Source organism: Macadamia integrifolia, chromosome 3 (genome assembly GCF_013358625.1).
Source record: "Macadamia integrifolia cultivar HAES 741 chromosome 3, SCU_Mint_v3, whole genome shotgun sequence".
In the NCBI taxonomy this organism is placed as follows: Eukaryota; Viridiplantae; Streptophyta; class Magnoliopsida; order Proteales; family Proteaceae; genus Macadamia; species Macadamia integrifolia.
The window spans coordinates 36,401,910-36,423,627 of NC_056559.1; the positions used below are offsets into that span (position 1 = coordinate 36,401,910).

A 21,718-nucleotide genomic window follows, 5' to 3' on the forward strand; every position below is an offset into this window, starting at 1 on the left:
CAATCAACTCCAAAACAGTCGAAGATATGAGTTCAAATTTCTCTACTGAGAGTGCAAGTTGGTCACATGATGTTTGCAGATTCATCATCTACTTAAGCATAATGTATATGCTTGAGGGGACATAAACCAACTCCACCTCTTCCTTTGAAGCTTGTCACTCTGTCAGTAGTGTTCACTTTTTCATGACACTTCTTAGAGGAAGTTCATCATCTATTTTTTTTTGGGTGAATAAAATATTCATTACCAAGGGAGAAGAACATACATACAAGCCCCAAATAAAGGGGAGGGAGAAGAGAGAGAGAAAAACAAAAGACCAGAGATTCAAAGGGAATCCAGGTTCCTGATCACAGAGCTTGAAAGCTCTTAGGAAGCAACAATGTGATAGTTTCTAGGGGAAGGGGAGTAAGATAAAGGAACATTTGAAATCTTGGCTTTGACAAAAAAAAAAAAAGATGGAGCTCCAAATCTTTCTGAGCGGCTGAGAGTTGGAGGTCCATTTCCTATGATTTCTCTCCATCCATATTTGGTTAATGGTTGCACAAACGGTGAGCTTGCCCACGTGGTCACAAATGGTCTTCCCTTGGAATGTCATGTCCATCCAGATCCACTCCCTTTGGAAAGGAAGGATTTTTCTATTAGTTGGCCAGCATTTGGAGAGGGCCATATTCCAAATAGAGGATGAAACAGAGCAGACGAAGAAGAGACCGAGGAGACATGGATTCTTCTCTGAACAAGGAAACTTTGTATGGGGAGGCATTTCAAGACTACCCTCCAAGCCGTAAAGCTTTGCCTAGGGATATGATGCTTGAACCAGATGAGCTTAGGCCATAGAGAGGGGGGGGCCATGATGTCTAACAAAGTCCCAAGCAGCCTTAGCACTGAAGAGCCCATTAGGGGAATGGTTCCAAAGAACAAAATCAACAACCAAACGAAACAACACAAAAAACAAGGCCCTCAAGGAGGGTGCTAGAGAATAGACATAGGTAGACCCCAGGACACAACTATGAGTTTGTACCTTGGGAAATCCCTTATATGGGAGTAGGTAATGTAAGATTGGATCACTTGTGACCCAATCCCAAGTAGGATCTTTAGTCAATTCAATAAAAATAAGATAGTATGACAAATAGTATGAACAAAACAGAAAATAAGAGAATAAGGGGAAGAATGGGGGTAGGGGAATAGGTTGGGACTTGGGTCGAGTATCTCACTCTTTAGGGCATCTCACCCAAGCTGTCTCTCACAACACTGCATCTCTCAGTTTTCCAGCACAAAGCTTTTTTTTTTTCTTTTCATTTAATCAAATTCGTGTTCAATGTTGTAGCCCCTTACAATCTTATATAGAAGACTCAAAACTGACTCAAACCCTAAAAAGGAAAGGCCTAACCCAATCCAAGGATTGTTTCCAATAAAATAAGCCCATTAAATGACTTATCTGCATCAATTTACCTCTCTTAGAAAAATTTCGTCCTCGAATAGTGTGAGAGTGATTATAGCATGGTGCACATCCCTCATCAAGCTGTAGAAAAATTCAGGTGGCTCTTTGATAATAAGGATGTAGTCTAGAATGTGAGGAGCTCGATCTTCAATATAATTTAATGGGATGACGAACTCCACATGCTCAGCTTCAACGACCTCACATGTATCCATGGGATCATCCACATGTACGCCTTCAACCACTGTGTTTTTTACCTCCACAATTTCAATCTCAAGCTCCCTATGATCTTCCTCTTGGCTGTTCACAATCATCACAGGTGTTGAAGCACCATTCTCCTTGGGTTCGATCTCCTTGTCCACAATTGTGACTATGTTGCTTTCGACTTCACCCACATTAATCTCTCTGATAGGAACATCAATGACTACCTCTCCCTCGACAATAGGAGTGGCTGGATTTTCACCAACACTAACCTCAACTTCTGACTCTGGTTCATTGGTTGGAGGTGTCTTCTCTTGTTGCTCCTTTGCAATGCGTTGTGCAATAGAGGCCGATGATTCCTTCATGCTTTTATCAATTGTGGGTGGCTTTTGGAAATCTGGTGGAGGGAAGTACATTCTTCATTCATGTTTCGATAGGTACATGCTCGCCAACTCGTATTGCATCTCGTCCCAAGTTTTAGGCTCTCACCCTTGTGCTTGAAGTTGCCTTTCACGGATTGTCCATTGTATTCGAACACAATTACTCATTTGGGAGCAAACGTATTGAAGTTGTTGCGTCTCTGTCAAGTTGTAGTTGTCAAAGAACACGTCTAATTCATATATCCATTCAAGGAAGATGTATGAAGAAATTTTCTCACGAAATTCACGTGGCTCCATCTTTGGTCTGGCTAGGCTCTAATACCAAATAATGTAAGATTATTTGCAAGTGGGAGCATTGAAAATTTTAGAAATGACATAAAAAAAGATGGATTTGCAAATCTTACATAGGATCAGGAATTAGTAGTCTATCTTCGAAGATTTTGCTCCATCCAAATCTGGTTGATGGGGGCACAAGAGGCAAGCTTGTCATTGGTGTCACAATTTTAAGTGTTTCCTCCAAAAGTCATATCAAGCCAAGTCCATTCTCTTTGGAGAGGGAGGATCCCTCTTCTAGCTAGCCAGCAGGAGCTAAGGAAACTCTTCCGGGCAGTGGAGGAGAAGGTGTAGGAGAAGAAGAGGTGATCAACATCTTCACGGCTATTCCAACGGGAGGAGACATGTATTTGCCAGTGGATGAGGAAAGCCTGGGTGGGGAGGCAGTTTGAGAGGGATCTCCAAACGATGAATTTGTGTCAGGGAGGGAATGTGCCCTTTGCACTAGACAATCTTGCGCCAAGGGGCAAGGGCCCACACGGTCTAACCAAGTCCCAAGCAGAAGCCAAGAGCCTATGTCACCTCATCATCTAGTTTGTTTAGGGTTTTATGTTAACTTACTGTTTTTGTTTTGTTTTTTTTTTTTTTTTTTTTTTTTTTTTTTTTTTTTTGTTTTTACTTTTTTCTTATAATGAAATTTATTATTTTTGTAATCATATGGATTTTAATATTTTCAGTAAGATTATTTATAGTAGGTTTGGCTATTTTTGAATTGTATTAGCTTTAGTTCTTGGGAGTTAAAGTTTTATGAATCTTAGCTTACTTGTGGAATTAGAGATTTTGCTCTTTACAATCTAAGTTGAAGTCTTTGATTATAACTTATGTATATATAGATATTATTGAATATTGAAATTCTACTCGGAGCAAGGCTCATCTATGAAACTCTTAGGGGGTGTTTGGTTCGGTAAATCTTTGGGATGACATTCTTTAGAATGACAATTCTTAATTTTTGGAGTTGTTTGGTTCCACTAGGATGACCCTCATAAGTGAGCATCCTACTTCCCATGAACGACCATATTACAAAGGATGTGTTCCAAATCTGAGTTCACCTCAACACTTAAACTCAGATTTGAGCAACCTTTTTACCACCTAGTATAAAAGGAGAAAGCGGAAAGACGTTCTCTATGGAAGCCAATATCTCAACCCGCGAGAAACATGCACTAGCCTTAAGGCAACCAAACGATTTTTCAGAAAGAAACATAATTCAGAAGAATGTCTATCAAAAGATTGACATTCATATCCGATATATACACCATTTGATTTACCGAACCAAACACCTCCTTAAACTCTCATCTCTTTGCTCAATGCTTATAATTCACCTCCTTCCCTAATTTTGGTTTCTTCTTCTTTATGTTTTTTATGTTCTTTATTCAATCTGAAGTCTTGTCTTACCTGATATCTTAAAATAACACTAGTCACATACTAGACTAAACTATAGAAGTCAAATGTGACTCTAATCCATGTGGACGTGCCCGAAACACAACTTTTTCCACTGAACTTTGTGCTCACAGAACCTTGCCTTATGGAAGAAAGTGAAATTCCCCTGATACAATCAATATATTTCCCTTTCATTTCGGTCGGCACATGGAACTTTCTTGGGCCTCCAACTGCCCCCCCACCAAAAAAAAAAAAAAAAATGGATTTGTATTTCTATGTAATAAGAACAAAGATAAAAAGAAAGAATTCTCAAACTATACTATCCATTGTCCACCCAATGATCAACCCCACCCCCCATTGCCATCCCACTACTTACGTATATCGTGCACCTTTTCCATAGTTCAACTTTTTCTCCACTCTCATTTGATCTATAGATAGCAGATAACAAGACTATAAAACTGTGTCTCCTTGCATTGGTTTGCATCAGGGGGGTTAAGGATCCCCATAGGTTGCTCAATGATTTACATGTTTTAGAGATCTAGGGACCTGAACTATCAGGTTTTATGTTGGTCCTCAAAATTAAGAGGTCACGAGTTCAAGTGTTCAACACTCCTTGGGGCCTAACTATAAAAAAAATGTTTTATGTTGGTCCTCTACTTCGGTACTCCAAATTCCTTGGATATTTCTCTCATGATGTTCCATGTATATTATCACTCTTCATTTGGTTTATAGGGAATGAAAGAACGACGTTAGGTTCAGGATACATCTGCTGTGTACCTTAATTAGCATCTCCACTACCTGAATTTGCATGGCTTGATTGATGCATTTACCTCTATTCATTTTGTCTTTGATTTCAAATAGATGAGTAGAAAACATGGATAAATTATCTGATCTATCTCGTGGTTGTGATCCTTGTCTGCAGTTTGAGATACATTAATGTTGCTATGGTAACAGTCCTGAAAAATGTTACCAATGTGATCACTGCCGTTGGTGAAATGTACCTATTCAAGAAGCATCATGAAAGCAGGGTCTGGGCTGCATTATTTTTAATGGTACTTTTCTTGGCTGAGACAATCATTTGGATTTAGAATATACATTACATGCATTCCTTTAGAGTCATTTTTCGAACTCGCTGTATTTTATGTTGTTTGTGATATTTGTTTCATTTGTTGCTCTACAGCTGAAATTCTGTGTGGGGACAAATTTTTTTTTTTGGTAGATTTTTGTGCATATAATATCTCAAGTTATTAAATAATGCATAAAACTTTCCTAGGGTACACAAAGCAGGGGTTTGTATTTCAGTTTGATTTTTAGAATTTCCCAATGGCCAAATGCTCAGTTTCTTTGGAATGTGTTATTTTAAGTGAACAAATTTTGTTTGATTGAGTCATTAGGTATCTGTCAAGAGGATTGGAAGTTAGTAGGGATATGTAATTATTTGTATCTACCACTCAAGTGCTAGAGTTGGATAGACAACAACAACTACTCGGCCTTATCCCAACTAAATGTGGTTTGCTACATGGATCTTCGCTCTCCAATCAGCTCTATTTGAGTTCATACTTGATATTAGGCCTAAGCTATGCATGTATTTCCTCACCACTTCTCCTAGGGTCATTTAGGTCTGCCCCTAGCTCTTTTAGTTTCTTCAATCTGAATCAAAACAGTCCTCCATATTGGAGCATCCAAAGGCCTCTGTTGAACATGGCAGTGCTTGGGCAAGAGAGATCTGGAAACTAGGTTCTTGTGGATGTATGGCATGTGAGGAACATTCTAAAGTGTAATCACCTTCCTGGAGGTGAACTTCAGCTTGACGGTTCCCTTTCCAACCACTTTTGAAGTCGAAAAGTTGCCCATAAAGAAATTCATGCCAACCCCCAGCCTTGCCAACTCAAATGACTTTCTCATCGCTTATCATGTATCGGTGCTACTCCCAAATCAACTCTAATATGATCATTCCTTATCTTATCTTTCCTAGTTTTGCCACACATCCATTTGAACATCTGCATTTCTGCTATACTGAGTTTATCACATGATACTTCTTAACTGCCCAACTTTCTGGACAATACGCCGGTTGTATGACTGTTCTATAAAATTTTCCTTATAGTTTTAGAGGAATAAGTCTATCAATACTGTCATCCACAGTACTCAAGGCCTGAAATCAATTGTGGCTGTTAGTCCCATGAGGATGAAGGACTAGTGGTCCGTTGGGGTTAGCTGGCTCATGTCCCTGAGGAGAGTTAGAAGCAAAGGCTTGCCGGTGGTCTTTTTTGCGCACCCGGCTACAGCGGCAACCACGACGGGGGAGGGATCAGTGGTATGAGAGGTGGCAATGATGGGAGGAGGTGGGTGATAGAGGGAGGTGATGGAAGCTTGAAGGGCAAACTCCAGATTACCAGCACTGGGGGCAGATTGTGAGTATGTGACATTCTGACCTCTTAATGAAGATGATTGTGGTAGCAATACAGTTCTGAAACTGGAAGTAAACATGTTCTTGAGAATAAACTTGGATGATATGGCTCATATATGTTCTGATGTATTAGAATACCATTGTTTTAATTAACAGTAATCTGTGCTTTGGATAGAATGGAAATAATAACAGAAATACTGCTATTTGAGTTGAATGACTGATACAAATGTGATATTGGGAGTCTTTGAGGGAGCATTATTGGTTGGGGTGGTTTAGGATATTGATGTGGCTGCATTTTTTTTTTTTTTTTTTTTTGCTGTATCTCAGCTTGAATTGTGCAATTCTCTTCCACTTCCAGTTGATATTTCTTCTGCTGCCTATCCCCAACCCAAAGTAAATGAATAAGTAATACAAGACTAACCTCAAACTGGGTTGTGTACATTGATTGCACCATTACACTAAAGCTTTTTCAGCATGTCAGCTCCCTAATTTTTTATATCCATTTTGAATATTGGAGTCCATAGAAAGAAATTTCTTGTGTTTCTCTCTATGAAGAAAGTGATCTTGTTAGGGCATGAGGGTGAATATGGTTCTATGCAGATAATTTCAGCAATTTCTGGAGGAATTACGGATCTTTCTTTTCATTCTGTTGGCTACATGTGGCAAATTATTAATTGCTTCTTGACGGCATCATATTCAGTAAGTACTTTAGTTTATACTGGACATTTACATTGGGCAGTGCGCAGTCAGTTGGTTTTGTATCTTAGTTGTTTTTCCTACTTGGTCGCATGTTAACTACAGTATGTAGTGGTTCCTTAAAGCTAACATCCTTCTTGTTTTATTTCTTTTTAGGTCCTTTTGATTGACTAAGCAAAATCATATTCATAGTTGGTTTTTATTTTTATTTTTATTTTTTTTATTTTTTATGACAACGAAGAATTTTTACACTAAAAGCATTACTTTTATGTATAGAGAGATGGGAAAAAATGGGGTCTATGCTTTATTATTCTTTGAAGATGTTATAATGACAAGAATGGTTGTGGGGTACATAACGGATACTCTCAGGCCCCAACACCATTTATAAGGACAAGTATTAAGTATACCCCTTGTTTATATACAAAGAGCTTGATGCAGTGAATTTCGACTAGAACCAAAAGAATTCTGTAGTGTTTTCATTGTATTGAGATGCAATTTTCATTGTATTGAGATGCAATCTTATAATAGTTCCTCTCCAATGACTGAATTTGCTGGTAAGGGAAACAGAGGACATCAAAGGGAGGTCTAGCGTTATGCTTGGTGTCAAAAATTTATTTATCGCAAACGCTCATTCCAGCATATATGTTGAAATCCCTACATGGTGAATGGGTCAATCAGGACTTTACCTTTTAGTGTCTTGTATTCTCCTATTTCACTCATTCCATAAGACAACAGAATATGAAAGTCATTCATGCACAGAAGATCGAAGGAATGAGGTGAAAGCAAGGATCAAGATCTCAATTTTGAACCTGGTTATGGCCAGGCACGAAACCAAGACGTGCCTTGCGGATACAGAAAAGAATCCAAGTCTGTCTCTAACTTAGGAAACTAAACAGTAATTTAACTAGGAAATTCAGGCCACAAAGAACTAAACTAGTACTAAACTATTGTGACCAACACTATAGAGGTATGGACGAAAATACTGTAGAAACACAACCCTAAAAAAAGATGCATAAAGTAATGGAAAAACAAGAACAAGCAATACATAGAATTACGAGGTTCGGTAAGATTGCCTACGTCCTCGGTGAGACGAGATCCTACTTCACTATCCATGGAGAATAGGGTTATAGCGCTCGTCCTTGCACCTCTCAGAATTATTTACAGAAAAAGTAAACCTCGCTACAAATATATAGCGAAAAACCCTAATACCAGAAAGTACAAAATTGCCCTCAGTAAACGAGTCCCAATTAAAAATTTTGAGCGGGGGGCTGTGCCCCCTACACCCCCGCTATGCAGGAGGGCCTCCTACCCCCTTGCAACCCTCACGGCCGGCTTGCCGGTAAGCGGGGTTGCCATTCTATTGGGGGGCCTACACCAGTACTCCTTGGATTAAACTGCGACGGAATACAAGACATCGTACACCAACAATTACCCCCGTAGTATATGGTATATACTTTAACACTCCCCTCAAGTTGAAGTATACATATTAAGGGCCCCCAACTTGGAACAACAAGAATAGATATTAACAGTAGCATCAATCTTGTGGTCATAGGCACCAATGAACACAAAGATAACTTCAATCAATCATCATAAATCTAGTAGCAATGTCAGCTCAAGCACACCAATCATTAGCAACAATAGTAGATAAAAATCTCAGGTTGAATAAATCCTGTAGAACCATTAGTAATGGACAAAATAAATAGTAGATAGCACCAACCGAAATCCAAAAAATATCGTAGCGACAATGTCAAAAGCTCTTCCCAAGGCAGGCCATCATCGACGGAGGCTCAACGTACCCACTCTTGTGGCTCTTATACATGATAGTCGATTCTCCCATAGCCGATGTGGGACTATCTCAATACTCCCCCTTACATGCAGGCTTCTTATGGCTCTATCTTCGTGGGTTGAGCAAAGAGCCCATCATTGATTGAGGCCCAACGTTTCCACTCTGATACCATGTGAAGGCTTCAATCTTAAAACCAATTGGCTTGAAGTGGGTTGGCCTCTTGTGGCTCTTATACATGATAGTCGAGTCACCCACAACCGATGTGGAACTATCTCAATAATAGTCACTAATGTGTGCCCAGGGCACCTAGGCAGGTGTCTTGTCGCCTAAGCACCCCTCCACGCCTTGGGTTTCCTTGTCGCATTGACAACTGTGTTTGTGAGGCTATTCTGGTAATATAGAATTACGTATGGATGGTCATGTAATTGTCAGTCTCTTTGCAAAAAGGGCGTACCTGGTGCACAAGGCTCCTGCCATTGCGGGATTTGGGGAGGGTCATACTTACGCATCCTTAACCCCGCTTTGTGGAGAAGGTGTTTCCCAACTCGAACTTGCGACCACTAGGTCGCGATGGAGCAACCTTACCATTGCGTCGAGTCCACCCTTTAATTTTCAGTCTCTTTATGACAATAAAAATTGAGGAAGAGAGACAGTCATGGACTGATCTTATTTCTTTCACTTTCTGAAATCATTTCCTTCATCTCTGCCCGTCTCTTCTTCTTTTTTCGCTATACTAATGCTACAACTCACCATCTTTAATTCTGTTTTGTTCTATACAACAGAACTGAACTCATGGTCCCCCCCCCCCCTTTTTTCAGTCAAGTTCATGGGATTCAATATGGGAATAAAATTTTATCTGTAATTAGTCTCACCCAAGATTCACAACCAAAGACAAACCCTGATTATTTCCCTCTCAAATGATCCCCTCCACACACATGGGGATTGGTTTATATGTTCCAATTTTCTATACAAATAATAATAAAAAAATGGGCAAAACGAAACTAAATATACAATTTGGATAGATAAAACAAACTCAAGTGTATGCATGAGCACTTTTATAACACATCTTCTCCCACACCACCTTTGCGTGTGGCTGTGCAAGATTTGTTACTCCTTTCTCCTAGGAGGAAATTACACTCCCCTCCCTTGTACTTTGCCTTAATACCACTTTCCCCCCAGGTACTTTGAAAAATACCACTCCCCTCTCCTAAATTTAAAAGATTCTATCAATTGTTCCAATCCGTTAGAGAACCCTGTTAGGTGCTGACATCAGCCTTACATTATTTTCTATAATCCCCAAATTACCCTTTTCTGCACTCATCTTCCTTGACCTCAATGACTTCTCTCAGTCAAGCTCATCACCACTGCAAACTCTCTCGTTCATGCCGCTGCAAAGCGTCCTCTATCGGAGTTCACTATGACACTTGATATCCACATGGTTTCATCACTTATACACTTGTCAGCTTTGGATATTCCTTCAATTTTCATTGGTTAGATACGTACTCGGTCCACAACACAGCCGTTCAGATCCTCTCTCTCCCTCATCTTCTTTGGACACCCTAAAGCCTAAACTGAGATCATAGATTATCACTTATCAGGCTTTCAATACAAAGTTCACTACTTTTAGTTGCAAAAGCCATGGCCGCACTTTCCAAGCTCTACAACTAACAACTACACCGACACAACTCATTTCATTAAAATTATCCTTTTCAGCCATTTGCCTCTTTTTTTTTTGGAAGATTGTAGAAACGCAACTCTAAAAGCGATGCAGAAGGTAATGGAAAAAACAAGAATAAACAATGCACACAGGTTTACAGGGTTCGGCAAGATTGCCTATGTCCTCGGTGAGATGAGATTCTGCTTCACTATCAATGGAGAATAGGGTTACAGCACTCGTCCTCACAGCTTTCAAAATTGCTTACAGAGAAAGTAAATCTCGCTACAAATATATAGCGAAAAACCATAATTAAACTGCGATGGAATACAAGACATCGTACACCAAGAGGGATCTCCATATCTGGGCACCTGCACATTTGAAGAAAGCTTTTTTTTTTTTTTTTTTCCGTCAATTTTTCATTATATTTCTACTGCAACAACACAAGATGGGATCTTTAGTTCCACATCTGGATCTGAACCATCTCCCTAACCACAATGTTACCCCCAAAGTTGAGCCTAAGCTTGAGCCCTTTTACGAAACCCTACTTCTTAACTCTGAACGCTAATTCCTAAGTCTGGTTCTGATGCTATCCAAGAAATCTCTCCGGTTTCAGAGGTTTCGAAGGAATACAGGATTTCCTAGATTTTTCAGTCGGCTTTAGCCAAGAAATTGCAGCAGTACTCCGATTTGACGGTTGTGCATCTGAACTCACTTGACATTTTTCTTCAACTGGAGCAAACTAGCGTCTCTATGGCCGTCGTGAAGTACAAGAAGCACAATCACTCAGGGGAGATGAACCCTTAGTGAAACCTACTGCCGCAATATTATGAAATCCCACAAATAAAATTCTATAAATTTTCCTTTGTAAATCCCATCTGAGAGAGAGAGAGAGTGGATGCAGCCATGGCTTCTGTTCTTGCTAGCGGTATTTTGCGTTTTCCTCCCCAATCTCCTCTCGAAACAACGACACCATTGAAAGTTTCTTCTTATAAGCTACAAACCCAGCAAACCCTTAATAAAAAATTCATTAGTTCTTCAAGGCGGTGCTGGAAGGTCCGAGCAGATCTTGAATCCATTTCTATCCCTTCTGATCGAGGTTCATCATCAATTGGTAAGACCTTAACCGATGATCCAATACAAAATCTATTAAAAGGGATTACAAATGGGCTTTTATATTGGATTTCGAATTGTTTTCGATCCCAAAAGGCTTATGGAGGACACGGTTCAATTGATTACTTCAAGAAAGGGTGAACAACCATATGGAATGCTTCAATATTGGTTGAATGCTTACCAGAAATTCCTTAAAATGAAGGAACCCAAGTGGTTGGATAATCGATACCCTATCAATTTCCAAGACTTTTGCTATTACTCGGAACCGAAGAAGAAACCTACGTTGAACAGCATCAGAGAGGCTGACCCAGAACTTTTTATGTATTTTGATAAGAAAAGAGGTAGAAGAGGGATGAAAATATCTAAGTTTCTGTTGCAAGTTCTCCTGTAGCTGATGAGTTGCAGTTCACCCTTGCTGCTCTCTTTTCGTTTGAAGTCAAGTACGGGGAAGAGGAGGGAAATGGGAGGTATTACACACACACAAGGGTAATATTGTCTTTTTAAACGCCATTTTAACACCATTAGTGACTAATGGGACGATTGACAGAATCTTTTAAATTTAGGGGAGGGGAGTGGTAATTTTCAAAGTATGTGGGGGGGAAAGTGGTATTAAGGCAAAGTACAGGGGAGGGGAGTGTAATTTCCTCTTCTCCTAAAGAAAAAAATGTCCTAATTTGTCATAAAAAAAAAACCTATAACAAATAGGAAGCTCCCTGGGTATTAAAAATTTTGTTGATGCCACAGGCCCTACAAGTTAGAAATGATAATTAGGTTAAGAAACTGAAGTAGAGCATCAGATCAGCTTGTTTAATGGGAAATTTGTATCTGCTTGCATAAGCTTGAGAAATGAAGATTCATATCCTTGCTATCTGTATCAGCATAATATCTGGCCATTTTATCATTTCAATTTTATGAACTATATATAATGATGAGTTCCTGAATTCAACATTAAAGCAACTACAATGCCTATCCTTGTTGCCATATTTGGTGCTGATACCAGAACCTTGAGCTTTCATACCTCTGAGGCATATCTGAGTCCTGAGCTTCTTGGCAGTTTCTCTATTTGTTGGGAATCTCTATTTTAAAAACTGCTTTTCCATTTGGTGAGTTTGTTCTGCATGCTTTGGGATTTAAATTGTTTTTGAAGGATGCTTTTGTTTTATCCAGTTAACACTACGGAGGGTCATGGATACGGCGAAGCAAGTCACCAGATCTGGAAACTTGAATGAATTTTCAATGGTTTTGCTCAATAACATTCTTTCATTGCCTCTGGGGGTTCTGCTTATATTTGTATTCAATGAGGTGGATTATCTCTCTAACACGTGAGTTCTTTGATCTAGTTTCTACATTTAAAACAATCAAAAGCAATTTCTATGTTTTAGTAACTTCCTCCCCAACGCTTTCTTCACTCATTATATTGTTCCCATTCTAATTATCAAACAGCCAGTGTTTATATGCTGTATATACTGGTTTATCTGTCTCTTTTGAATGTCAGATGATCGCAATATGATCAGATCAAAGTTTGTAAAATCTGCACAACAATATATAGCATGTCACAGCAACCCCTAGCTCCAGAAACGATGAAATGAAAATGTAAATTTTGTGGATCATATATTTGATTATTTCCACTATGTGCCATCCCAAGTTCTTGCTCAGGGGTGAAAGGATCCTAAGCTCTTGGGTTATGTATAATGTAATGCTTAGATAATGGAAGAGTTTTATTTATGAGATTTTCTTATTGACATCCTTAAGGTGTCAAATAATTTGCAACTTTATTTTATTGCACTCACAGTATAACACTTTTTCAATGAGGGTTAAATCTTGTCATTTCAAATATGTACTCGAAAAGCGTTGAGACGATGACAGTACTTGAAAATGAGATAATGTGAAGTCACTTTCAAATAATTTTGAAAACCATCTTTACCCCTAACTTAGAACTTTTGGAAATAAGACAAAAAACAATCAAAAGGAGGTTACATGTTCTAAATACACCTCTAGAGGAGGTGTCATTCAGACAATACATTTACTTATTTATTTTTTGTTGTAATTGTTGTTAGTCTTTCTTTGGTAGTTTATATATGTAAAAGCAATTCCGCCGAAAAAAATAATATTTAAATAGCAAGTTAACAGCTGGTTAATCTGAAGGCAATGGTCCAACCATGTCCAGATGGGTGTCTGACATGATATGTTAACTTGTGCCCACATAGGGCATTGATCTTAGGATGTATGAAGTAGTTGCAGACTTGCGGTCTGTCCGACTCTGATAGAGAGGATACTCACTATTTTTTAATGACAGTGACTTTTCCAGTTTCCTCACTGCAAGATTCATAATGTCTTAGGGAACTCTTGTTTAAGATACTTAAGTCGATTTAAACTGTAATCTCTGGTTAATTTTATTATTCTGCACTGAATTTTCTGTAAGATTTTTTGTTCTCCTTGGTTTATGTTGATCATTGTCAGGTTATTAAATTTTTGTTCTTTTTCATTTTTCATCCTTTGCCGAGGCAGTCCTCTTCCGCATGCTTGCTCTCGATGAGTGTGCAATTGTTACTATGTGATCTGTACTTCATTACTTGAGGTAATGATCAATATCCATCAAGGCCTAATATTATCAATATCATTTTGATTTACGACCACTAAATTAAGTCCTATGTGGTCAATTTTGTTTTGTCTCTTCTTTGAAGAAATTTTCTATCATGGGCCGCCTTATTTTCTTTCCTTGCTCATCATTCCTTGTATTGAGTCTCAACTTTGCTCATATATTTCCTCCCAAACTTGGACTTTTTCATCCGGTGCAACGTTTCAAAACTCGGAGTCAGGAATGAGATCAGTCTCCATCAATCCTGATTTAATTCCGATATGATTCTGGGATCGGTTTGACTTGGCCAGACTCGGTTCAACTCGGTTGGTTTCAGTAAGAAAAGAAACGGGGATAATCGGGATCGGCGTTTGTCGAATCGGTTGATTCCGGCAATTCCAATCCCATTTTTATATCCTTGATCCAGTGTCACCTCTTTAGCCAGTTTTGAATTTGTTTTGGCCATTTAAACAGTCTCTAACTTGGATTTGGTTTTCAGCACTGAGAAACATGTACCTGTTGGTTATTGGACCTTGTGGTTGAACTATGGTCCATGGTACATGGTACTCAAACCCTCACAAATTCTCAATCTGGTTTAATGAATTTAGTGCCTAACTAGGATAACTTCTTATTTTCAGTCTTCTTTAATTTAATGAAGAATAAGTGTTGGGATCCACTTAAATTGAATTGATTGTGAATTTGGTTACTGCAATGACTCCGCAACCTTAAAATTTCATTTTTGGAAAATTTTTTTGATGGTCGTTTATTGGACCTCATTTATATTGGAAATGAATTTCCAGGCCACTTTTGAAGATGCCCATGTTTTGGCTGGTGATGACTTCAAGTGGTCTTTTGGGCCTTGCAATCAGCTTCACGTCAATGTGGTTTCTTCATCAGACTGGGGCCACAACATATAGGTACAATTGCACATCCTGTTGGCATTTATCTTTTAGAAATTTAATGGCTGTGGCCATTAGTGCATTACTAATATTTGCTTGACATAATCAAGTTTGAACTCGGGTGTCATTGAATTGTCTCAGGTCAACTTAGCAGACTGTAATAGCTAGGCTGCTAACTGAACCTGACTCCACCTTAGCTTGGGGAAAAAGTGATTGGTTTTGGTTCAGTTTAGCAGGTTATGTTTTTTTTTTTTGGTTTGAATTTGTTTAATGTTGAGAATAAGACATAAGACCCTTTTTCTGTTGGACAACCTCAGGAGATCCTATACTTACTTTTTATTTAAATATATAGAATATTTAATAATTAAATAATTCAAATAATATTCTTTTTATTTCATTTTTTATTTTATTAGTTGTCAGTCCAAACCAAACCTGTTTGTCAAGTGTAGCCGGGGTTTTCCCTTGGGTCTGAACTGTAAAACCAGGCAGGTTCGAGGGGTTCCTCGTTAGCACAAAAAAAAAAAGGATTTTTAGATTGCCAACCTGAACCAAAACCAGAACCAGAACCAGAACCCTTTATTGGTGGATCGGTTTGGGATTGCCCTTCGGCAGAAGTTGCAAGAAATTTTCATGACATCTTGGGCTCGTACTAGCATTAGAACTATGGTTCAAGAATAGTTCTGCTGTTGATTTAACATCCATGTTGAAGTATCCTTATAGCAAATGGCAAAATGAGATTCATGACAATATTTGGTTTAAGTCCTTCCTGTGAAATCTCTTCTGCCGAAACTCTTGTCATGAAATGTATTTATTGTACATACTCAACCAATAGTTTGGATAATGTGGTAGATTGATCCAAAAATATAAAACTAATTGTGGAGCAACTTTAATGTTAATTTTTACTCCAGTTGACTGAATTGAAAATTAATAATGGCATAGATTCTAGCTAAGGCATTCTGGTTGACGGTTTGTGTTCTGCAGCCTCGTCGGTTCGCTGAATAAGATTCCTCTCTCCATTGCTGGAATACTTCTTTTCAAAGTCCCAACTAGTCTCGAAAACTGCGCAAGCATTCTTTTTGGTAGGTTCTCTTGTGTTGAGAAAGATTGGCAATTTTCCTGTCATTTATCTCACTGTCTGAATTGCATTGCAGGTCTTTTGGCAGGGGTCTTTTTTGCAAAAGCCAAAATGAGGGGGCGATCTCAGACCTGAGATCAAAATTGTCCCATAGCTCAAACACTGGTTTTAAGTATAACTACAGTTTTGCACCCAGTAGTCTCACTGCATCTGACCCCATTTGGATACAGCAACCAGAGTTTTCAATTAGTCATCAAAAGGATTCAATCATAAGTTTGGGAGGAAAGAGTTTGTGTTTGAGATGAAGAAAAGGTCGCAGATAATCAGCAGGGTAAGCCTACTCTCTTTTGACTCCTCCCTGGGGTTATTTGAGTGGGTACTTGTGGAATGCATTTCCTCTCTTTTTGGTTTTGCTAAGGACATGTAATTATCTCAATTTGCAGAAGTTTGCTTTATGAGGATCTCTGTTCTGCTGTATGCTGTGTAGAAAATGTTTCAAAATAATTAATTTATGGAGACTGATAATGTATACGAATGGTCGTGAACCCAGCAAGGTCTGCAAGTGTTTTTTTCCCCCAAAGAGAGCATAATTTTGGCTTTGGTGTAGCAGTTATATTTTGATTCATCTTCTAGGTTTCATAATTGGACCCTAAACCCATTTTATATGATGCGGAGTTGCCAGTGTATCGAGCGCTGCTATGCTAAGCACCATTGACAATGAGATGGTTATGAATTCCATTAAGATTCTGTTATTTGATTGGACATCTCAAAATTCAGTTACTTTGACTCATTGAATGGTCTTTTAGATCGGTCAAAACTCTTTAGTTTATGGCCACTTCTCTACGGTACCAGTAGTTGTTTTATCGAATTTGCCTCATTAATAGGTTGATTATTCGACTCTTTTTTTTTTTTTTTTTTGTACAAGACTAGTCAACTTTGATCCTTATGGATTTGTACTTGGATCGAGTCCTAGGCAAGAGGATAATAATGAAAATGGCTCTAGTGAGATTATAAATATTATTGAATCTGATAAAAATGAAACCAAAGACGGATCATACACTTTCCCTGCCAATTCCGTTATCCGAATCAGAACTGATGGGATTCCAAGTTTTTTGATCTTGGAGTGGAGTGTACGGTGTAACATCGTTTTCAGTTTTCACATTCGGTCTTCCACCATGTCACGTGCCTGACCTGTTCGGTTAGAGCTACCTGTGATTAGGAAATTATTCAATAATGGATGGCTCTTCTTGGCATTGTCAATCAATGGCTCCACTGCAAAATACATTATTAATCTTTAGTGAACCAACAAGAAGCCCACTAGGGTGTCAATTTTGAGCCCGTACTGGTAAGTTCGATCGAGCCTGATATGTTTATGGTCTAACTTAGATCGGCCAGATTTATTAAATAGGCATTCATGGTGTAGGTAGCTAGCCTGTCAGGCGCCTGATCAAACTGATACGTTTATATGTCTGACTTGAACCGATTCGTTGTAGCCCGACCCAGCCCGACCCCCTTTAATACTACATAAAATTCCTATTTTGCCATTACGAGTAACTTCATTACCCTTTGTTTTGTAGTAGGATTTGATTAAATTAAACTTTAATTTGTAAGTTGTAATGGTCATAATCTCTTCTTTTAAAAAAAAAAAACAGAATAACCATAATCTCAACCCATTTAAGAAGAGAATTTTAAGGTATGCACGTTTAAAGCCCGTTTAGAGCTCGGTTAAGGCCCGTTTAAGGAAGCTTGACACCGATCAGCTCTATTATAAATCTACAATGTCCTTTCAAGTTAGACCCGTTTACTTAAACAGGCATTCACAGTGTAAGGCTTTCATGTGGTCAAGCCAGATTAGACCTTACCGAGACCTGCCTGACCCGACCCGACCGGGCCGGTTGACACTCCTACCTGTAACAAACATTCAAAACAATCAAAACAGCTTTCAAAATTAATGCCTCTTTCTTCCGGTATCTGTCACAAGCATGCATACATACTCTCTCACTGCCACTGGCCCACTGCCGTGTGATCGCCACTCTTGTCCCGTGTCAGCCGGGGAATGATGACTTTAGGCAAATCTGTTCATAGTTTCAAACTCAACGATTGCAACGAAAAAACACTGTGAGGTAGCACTCGTTGTATGACTTAGTCTGACACCTTACTGCACAAGGGGCTGACAACGGTCATGCATCGCCACCGGCGGCAGCACCACTACTGCCTCCTGTCTGCGATTAGTCTTTTAATTTTGCAGATTAGCTGCTCATCAAACAACTCTTCCTACAACTACTACTACAACCAGTGCATGCCTTCAACATGCGGTCCATCTGTTCTACAGTACCCCTTTGGCCAAAACCCTATATGCCGAAGCCCTAACGTAACAACACTTTGCGAGAACAATACCCTCCTCATCACCAACGATCAAGATCCCCACATGGAATACAAGCTGTTGCAGAACCTCACCAAGGAAGTTTATGCTAGGAGATTGATCAGGGTTGTCGACGTATCGGTCTTGGGTTGTGGAACCATCCCTGATAATGGTTATGACCACCAGAAGTGGGGAACTCTAGGGGTCTTCCGTTACACAAATGATTACCGACCAGTGACTTTCCTCAATTGCACTCAGGAACTATCAAATCCGCTGAAGGTTCCTTGTTTGGAGTGTGGAGATGATCATAATTTCTGCTATTTCACTGATGAAATCATGGATAGTGAGCCCACCAAATACTGTAGCTCCTTCACAACTGCTATTCCATTTAATGTATATTACAACTTGAGTGCGGTTAGGAACATTAGAAGGGTACTCCAGGGGGGTTTCACGATGGAGTGGGACGACGGGAACTGTGACCCATGTCGCATGGAGATTGATGGTGGCCGATGTGGGTACCTTAATGATGGAGAAAAGAAGAGTGGTGAAGAGGTTTGTTTTTGTAACGATGGAGTTCACAAGCACAACTGTTCCGATGGTAAGTGTTCCCAAATAAGTATATTTCATGCTTTAATTTCCTCCCCTCTTTGAAGATATCGAAGTTTTCTAGGGAGCAAGCTAGTAACCCTTGATTGTGTTTTTTGCTGAAGGGCTTCTGGTTGAGCTTGATGGAGTGGCAAAGAGAGGCCATGGATTTAGATGTCACACTCGACAAGTGATTATTGCTCTAGGTAAAGACATTATTAATTCAAGCCGGATATATACTCCCATGATGGGATCTCTGAGTTCTGTTAATAACTGGGATTTGGAAACCCCAAAAGGCCTTAGCTACTGTCTTATATGATTTATGGTTTTCTGTTGTTGGTATAGGGTTGGGAGCAGGATTAATGGCGTTCATATGCATGGGTTATTTTTACTTGAAAAAAAGGTGGAGCCAGATTAATGATCAAGATGACTTTGGGGGTGAAGATGATAAAGCACTAAGGCGCTACCTTGGTGGAGATAAAACAATTCCAGCTTCTATAGAGACTTTCTTGCAGAATTATACGTTAGGAAGGCCTACTAGGTTCTCCTATAAGCAGCTCAAGAGATTCACCACCAACTTCACTCACAAGCTTGGTCAAGGTGGCTATGGCTCGGTCTTTAAGGGGGAACTTCCCAACGGCTTATTTATTGCTGTTAAGCTTCTTAATGACACTGATCAGAGTGAGGCTCAATTCCTCAATGAGGTTCAAATCATTGGGCATATCCACCATAATCATCTGGTCCGACTTTTGGGCTACTGCTTTGAACCTTCTAGACAGGTTCTTGTCTATGAATTCATGGAAAATGGATCTCTTGACAAATACATCCATGCAGCAGGGGATGGCCAGAAGACAACAGAGAAGTTGAGTTGGAGTCAACTTCATGACATTGCAGTTGGAACGGCAAAGGGGATAATGTATCTTCATGAGGAGTGTAGAACTAGAATAATACATTGTGACATCAAGCCTCATAATATCCTCTTGGACCGAAATTTCCGACCAAAGGTGTCAGATTTCGGTTTGGCGCTAGTCATGAATAGGGATAAGAGTCATGTCTCTCTCAGCCATGGAGCTGGGACACCAGGATATGCTCCCCCAGAAATTTGGTGGATGAATTGTGGAATGATATCAGAGAAATCTGATGTTTATAGCTTTGGGATGGTGATGCTGGAGATGGCAGGAAGAAGAAGGAATCTTATGACTGATGTAAGTAGTTCGAGTGAGATGTACTTCTCCGAGTGGGTCTTACTGCACAATGCAGAAAAAAATTCAAGCAGTAGTAGTGAGGAAAGAGGGATGAAGGAAAGGATGGAGCTGGTAGCCTTATGGTGTATTCAGTTTGAGCAGTCTATGAGGCCTTCCATGAGAAGAGTAATTGAAATGCTAGAAGGGGATGTGATGATTGAGATTCCACCCAGCACCATTCAATCCACACACCTTATCAAACATTTGAGTGGAGAACAGCTTGAAGTTCAAGATTCAATGGAAAACCTCAAGTAGCTTGAGTTCTTCCGTTTTATTTTACAGGAGAGACACAACAGTGATACCTAGCTCTCACGCTTAAATATCTACAAGAGAGGAGTGATGGGAAGAATACACTAACCATCCATCTCCTCATCTCCTGTAAGAATATATATCTGACATAAATCCTTCTTTTTATTGATCGAATACATAGTTTCACCGGATGTATTTATTATTACTATTTTTTGTGTAAACACCAGAGGTGGCACTGGCAGGCAGGCAGGCAGGCAGGCATCAAGCCAAAAAAAAAAATGTTCAACCTACTAGTGCGGGCTCAAAATTGGCGTGATCGATTCCTGTTCAATTTTTAATCCCCACTGGTCTGATGAAAGTCGTATGAATGGCTTGGAGGGAGATCTTTCAAATCTTTCAAGATTCACCCTACCTACTTCTAAAAAGAAAATTGATTCTTGAACATCTTTCATGTTCATGTCACGTTGAGGTAATGCACAAGAAAAAACTGCAAAATCCTATTCAATTTATCATAATCGATCAGTTAACATCCACAGCTGACGCACCTTTCCCTTTGTAAACGGCTAAGTGACTCTGTAACTGCTCAGTGGGCTTTTCCCCTTTGTAGAATAGCTAAGGTTTGTTGAACCTTACAGAGTCACTTAGCCTGGGAGTGCATTGTAAAAAAGTAAGGTAAGTGAAAATGCAAAAAATTCTGTCAGATTAGGTAACTGTTAAGTCATTTTCTTCACCATCACTACCATTCTCCCTCTTTTATAAGTCTATGCGCACCTAACCTCAGCCCAATGGTAACGGCATTGCGATTGAAGTTGAAGGAAAGACTTGCTGTATTCCTTTCCTCCTCAAGTTTCTATGGGTTGATTTTATTGAATGTAACATGGAGGAAGAGACAGAGACTGAGACTGAGACTGAGACTAGGTTGATGTTATTGAGTGCAACATGGGGAACCAGGATTTCTTTGATTTTTATTACCACAACAACAGTGACAACTCAGCTTTTTCCTTAATTTTTTTTGGATGGTCTAATATGTTAACAGGCATTGATCAAGTGAAATTATCTGATTTGCCTTTTTTTTTTTTTTTTTGATAAAAAGTTATATCTGATTTGCCATTTGATTTTCTTATGCTTTCAATCGTATTTTGGCAGATCCAGACAAAGAGGGTTCTAAGACACAAAAAATTCTGTCAGATTAAGTAACTGTTAAGTCATTTCCCTTCACCATCACTACATTCTCCTCTTTTATAAGTCTATGTGCCACCTAACCTCAGCCCAAGGGTAACGGCATTGCGATTGAAGTTGAAGGAAGGACTTGTTGTATTCCTTTCCTCCTCAAGTTTCTATGGGTTG

At 39.3% G+C, this 21,718-nt stretch overlaps 2 protein-coding genes across 6 annotated transcripts in view; both read left to right on the forward strand.

Annotated features, from left to right (window-relative positions):
* Positions 1 to 16,570, forward strand: part of LOC122072938 (GDP-mannose transporter GONST1-like) — a 25,499-nt gene extending 8,929 nt beyond the window's left edge. For all 5 annotated transcript variants that reach the window (XM_042637381.1, XM_042637378.1, XM_042637379.1 and 2 more), the window contains 6 exons: positions 4,646 to 4,775; positions 6,731 to 6,829; positions 12,547 to 12,701; positions 14,758 to 14,874; positions 15,838 to 15,935; positions 16,008 to 16,570. In XM_042637381.1, the coding sequence (XP_042493315.1) occupies positions 4,646 to 4,775; positions 6,731 to 6,829; positions 12,547 to 12,701; positions 14,758 to 14,874; positions 15,838 to 15,935; positions 16,008 to 16,066 (658 nt within the window). In that variant the 3' untranslated portion in view covers positions 16,067 to 16,570. The remainder of the gene's footprint in view (positions 1 to 4,645; positions 4,776 to 6,730; positions 6,830 to 12,546; positions 12,702 to 14,757; positions 14,875 to 15,837; positions 15,936 to 16,007) is intronic.
* Positions 16,571 to 18,032: 1,462 nt separating this feature from the next.
* Positions 18,033 to 20,811, forward strand: LOC122072936 (rust resistance kinase Lr10-like). Its single transcript, XM_042637376.1, has 3 exons — positions 18,033 to 18,891; positions 19,004 to 19,084; positions 19,224 to 20,811. The coding sequence occupies exons 1-3, from the start codon at positions 18,114 to 18,116 to the stop codon at positions 20,375 to 20,377; spliced, it is 2,013 nt and encodes a 670-aa protein (XP_042493310.1). The 5' UTR covers positions 18,033 to 18,113; the 3' UTR covers positions 20,378 to 20,811.
* The last annotated feature ends 907 nt before the right edge of the window (positions 20,812 to 21,718 follow it).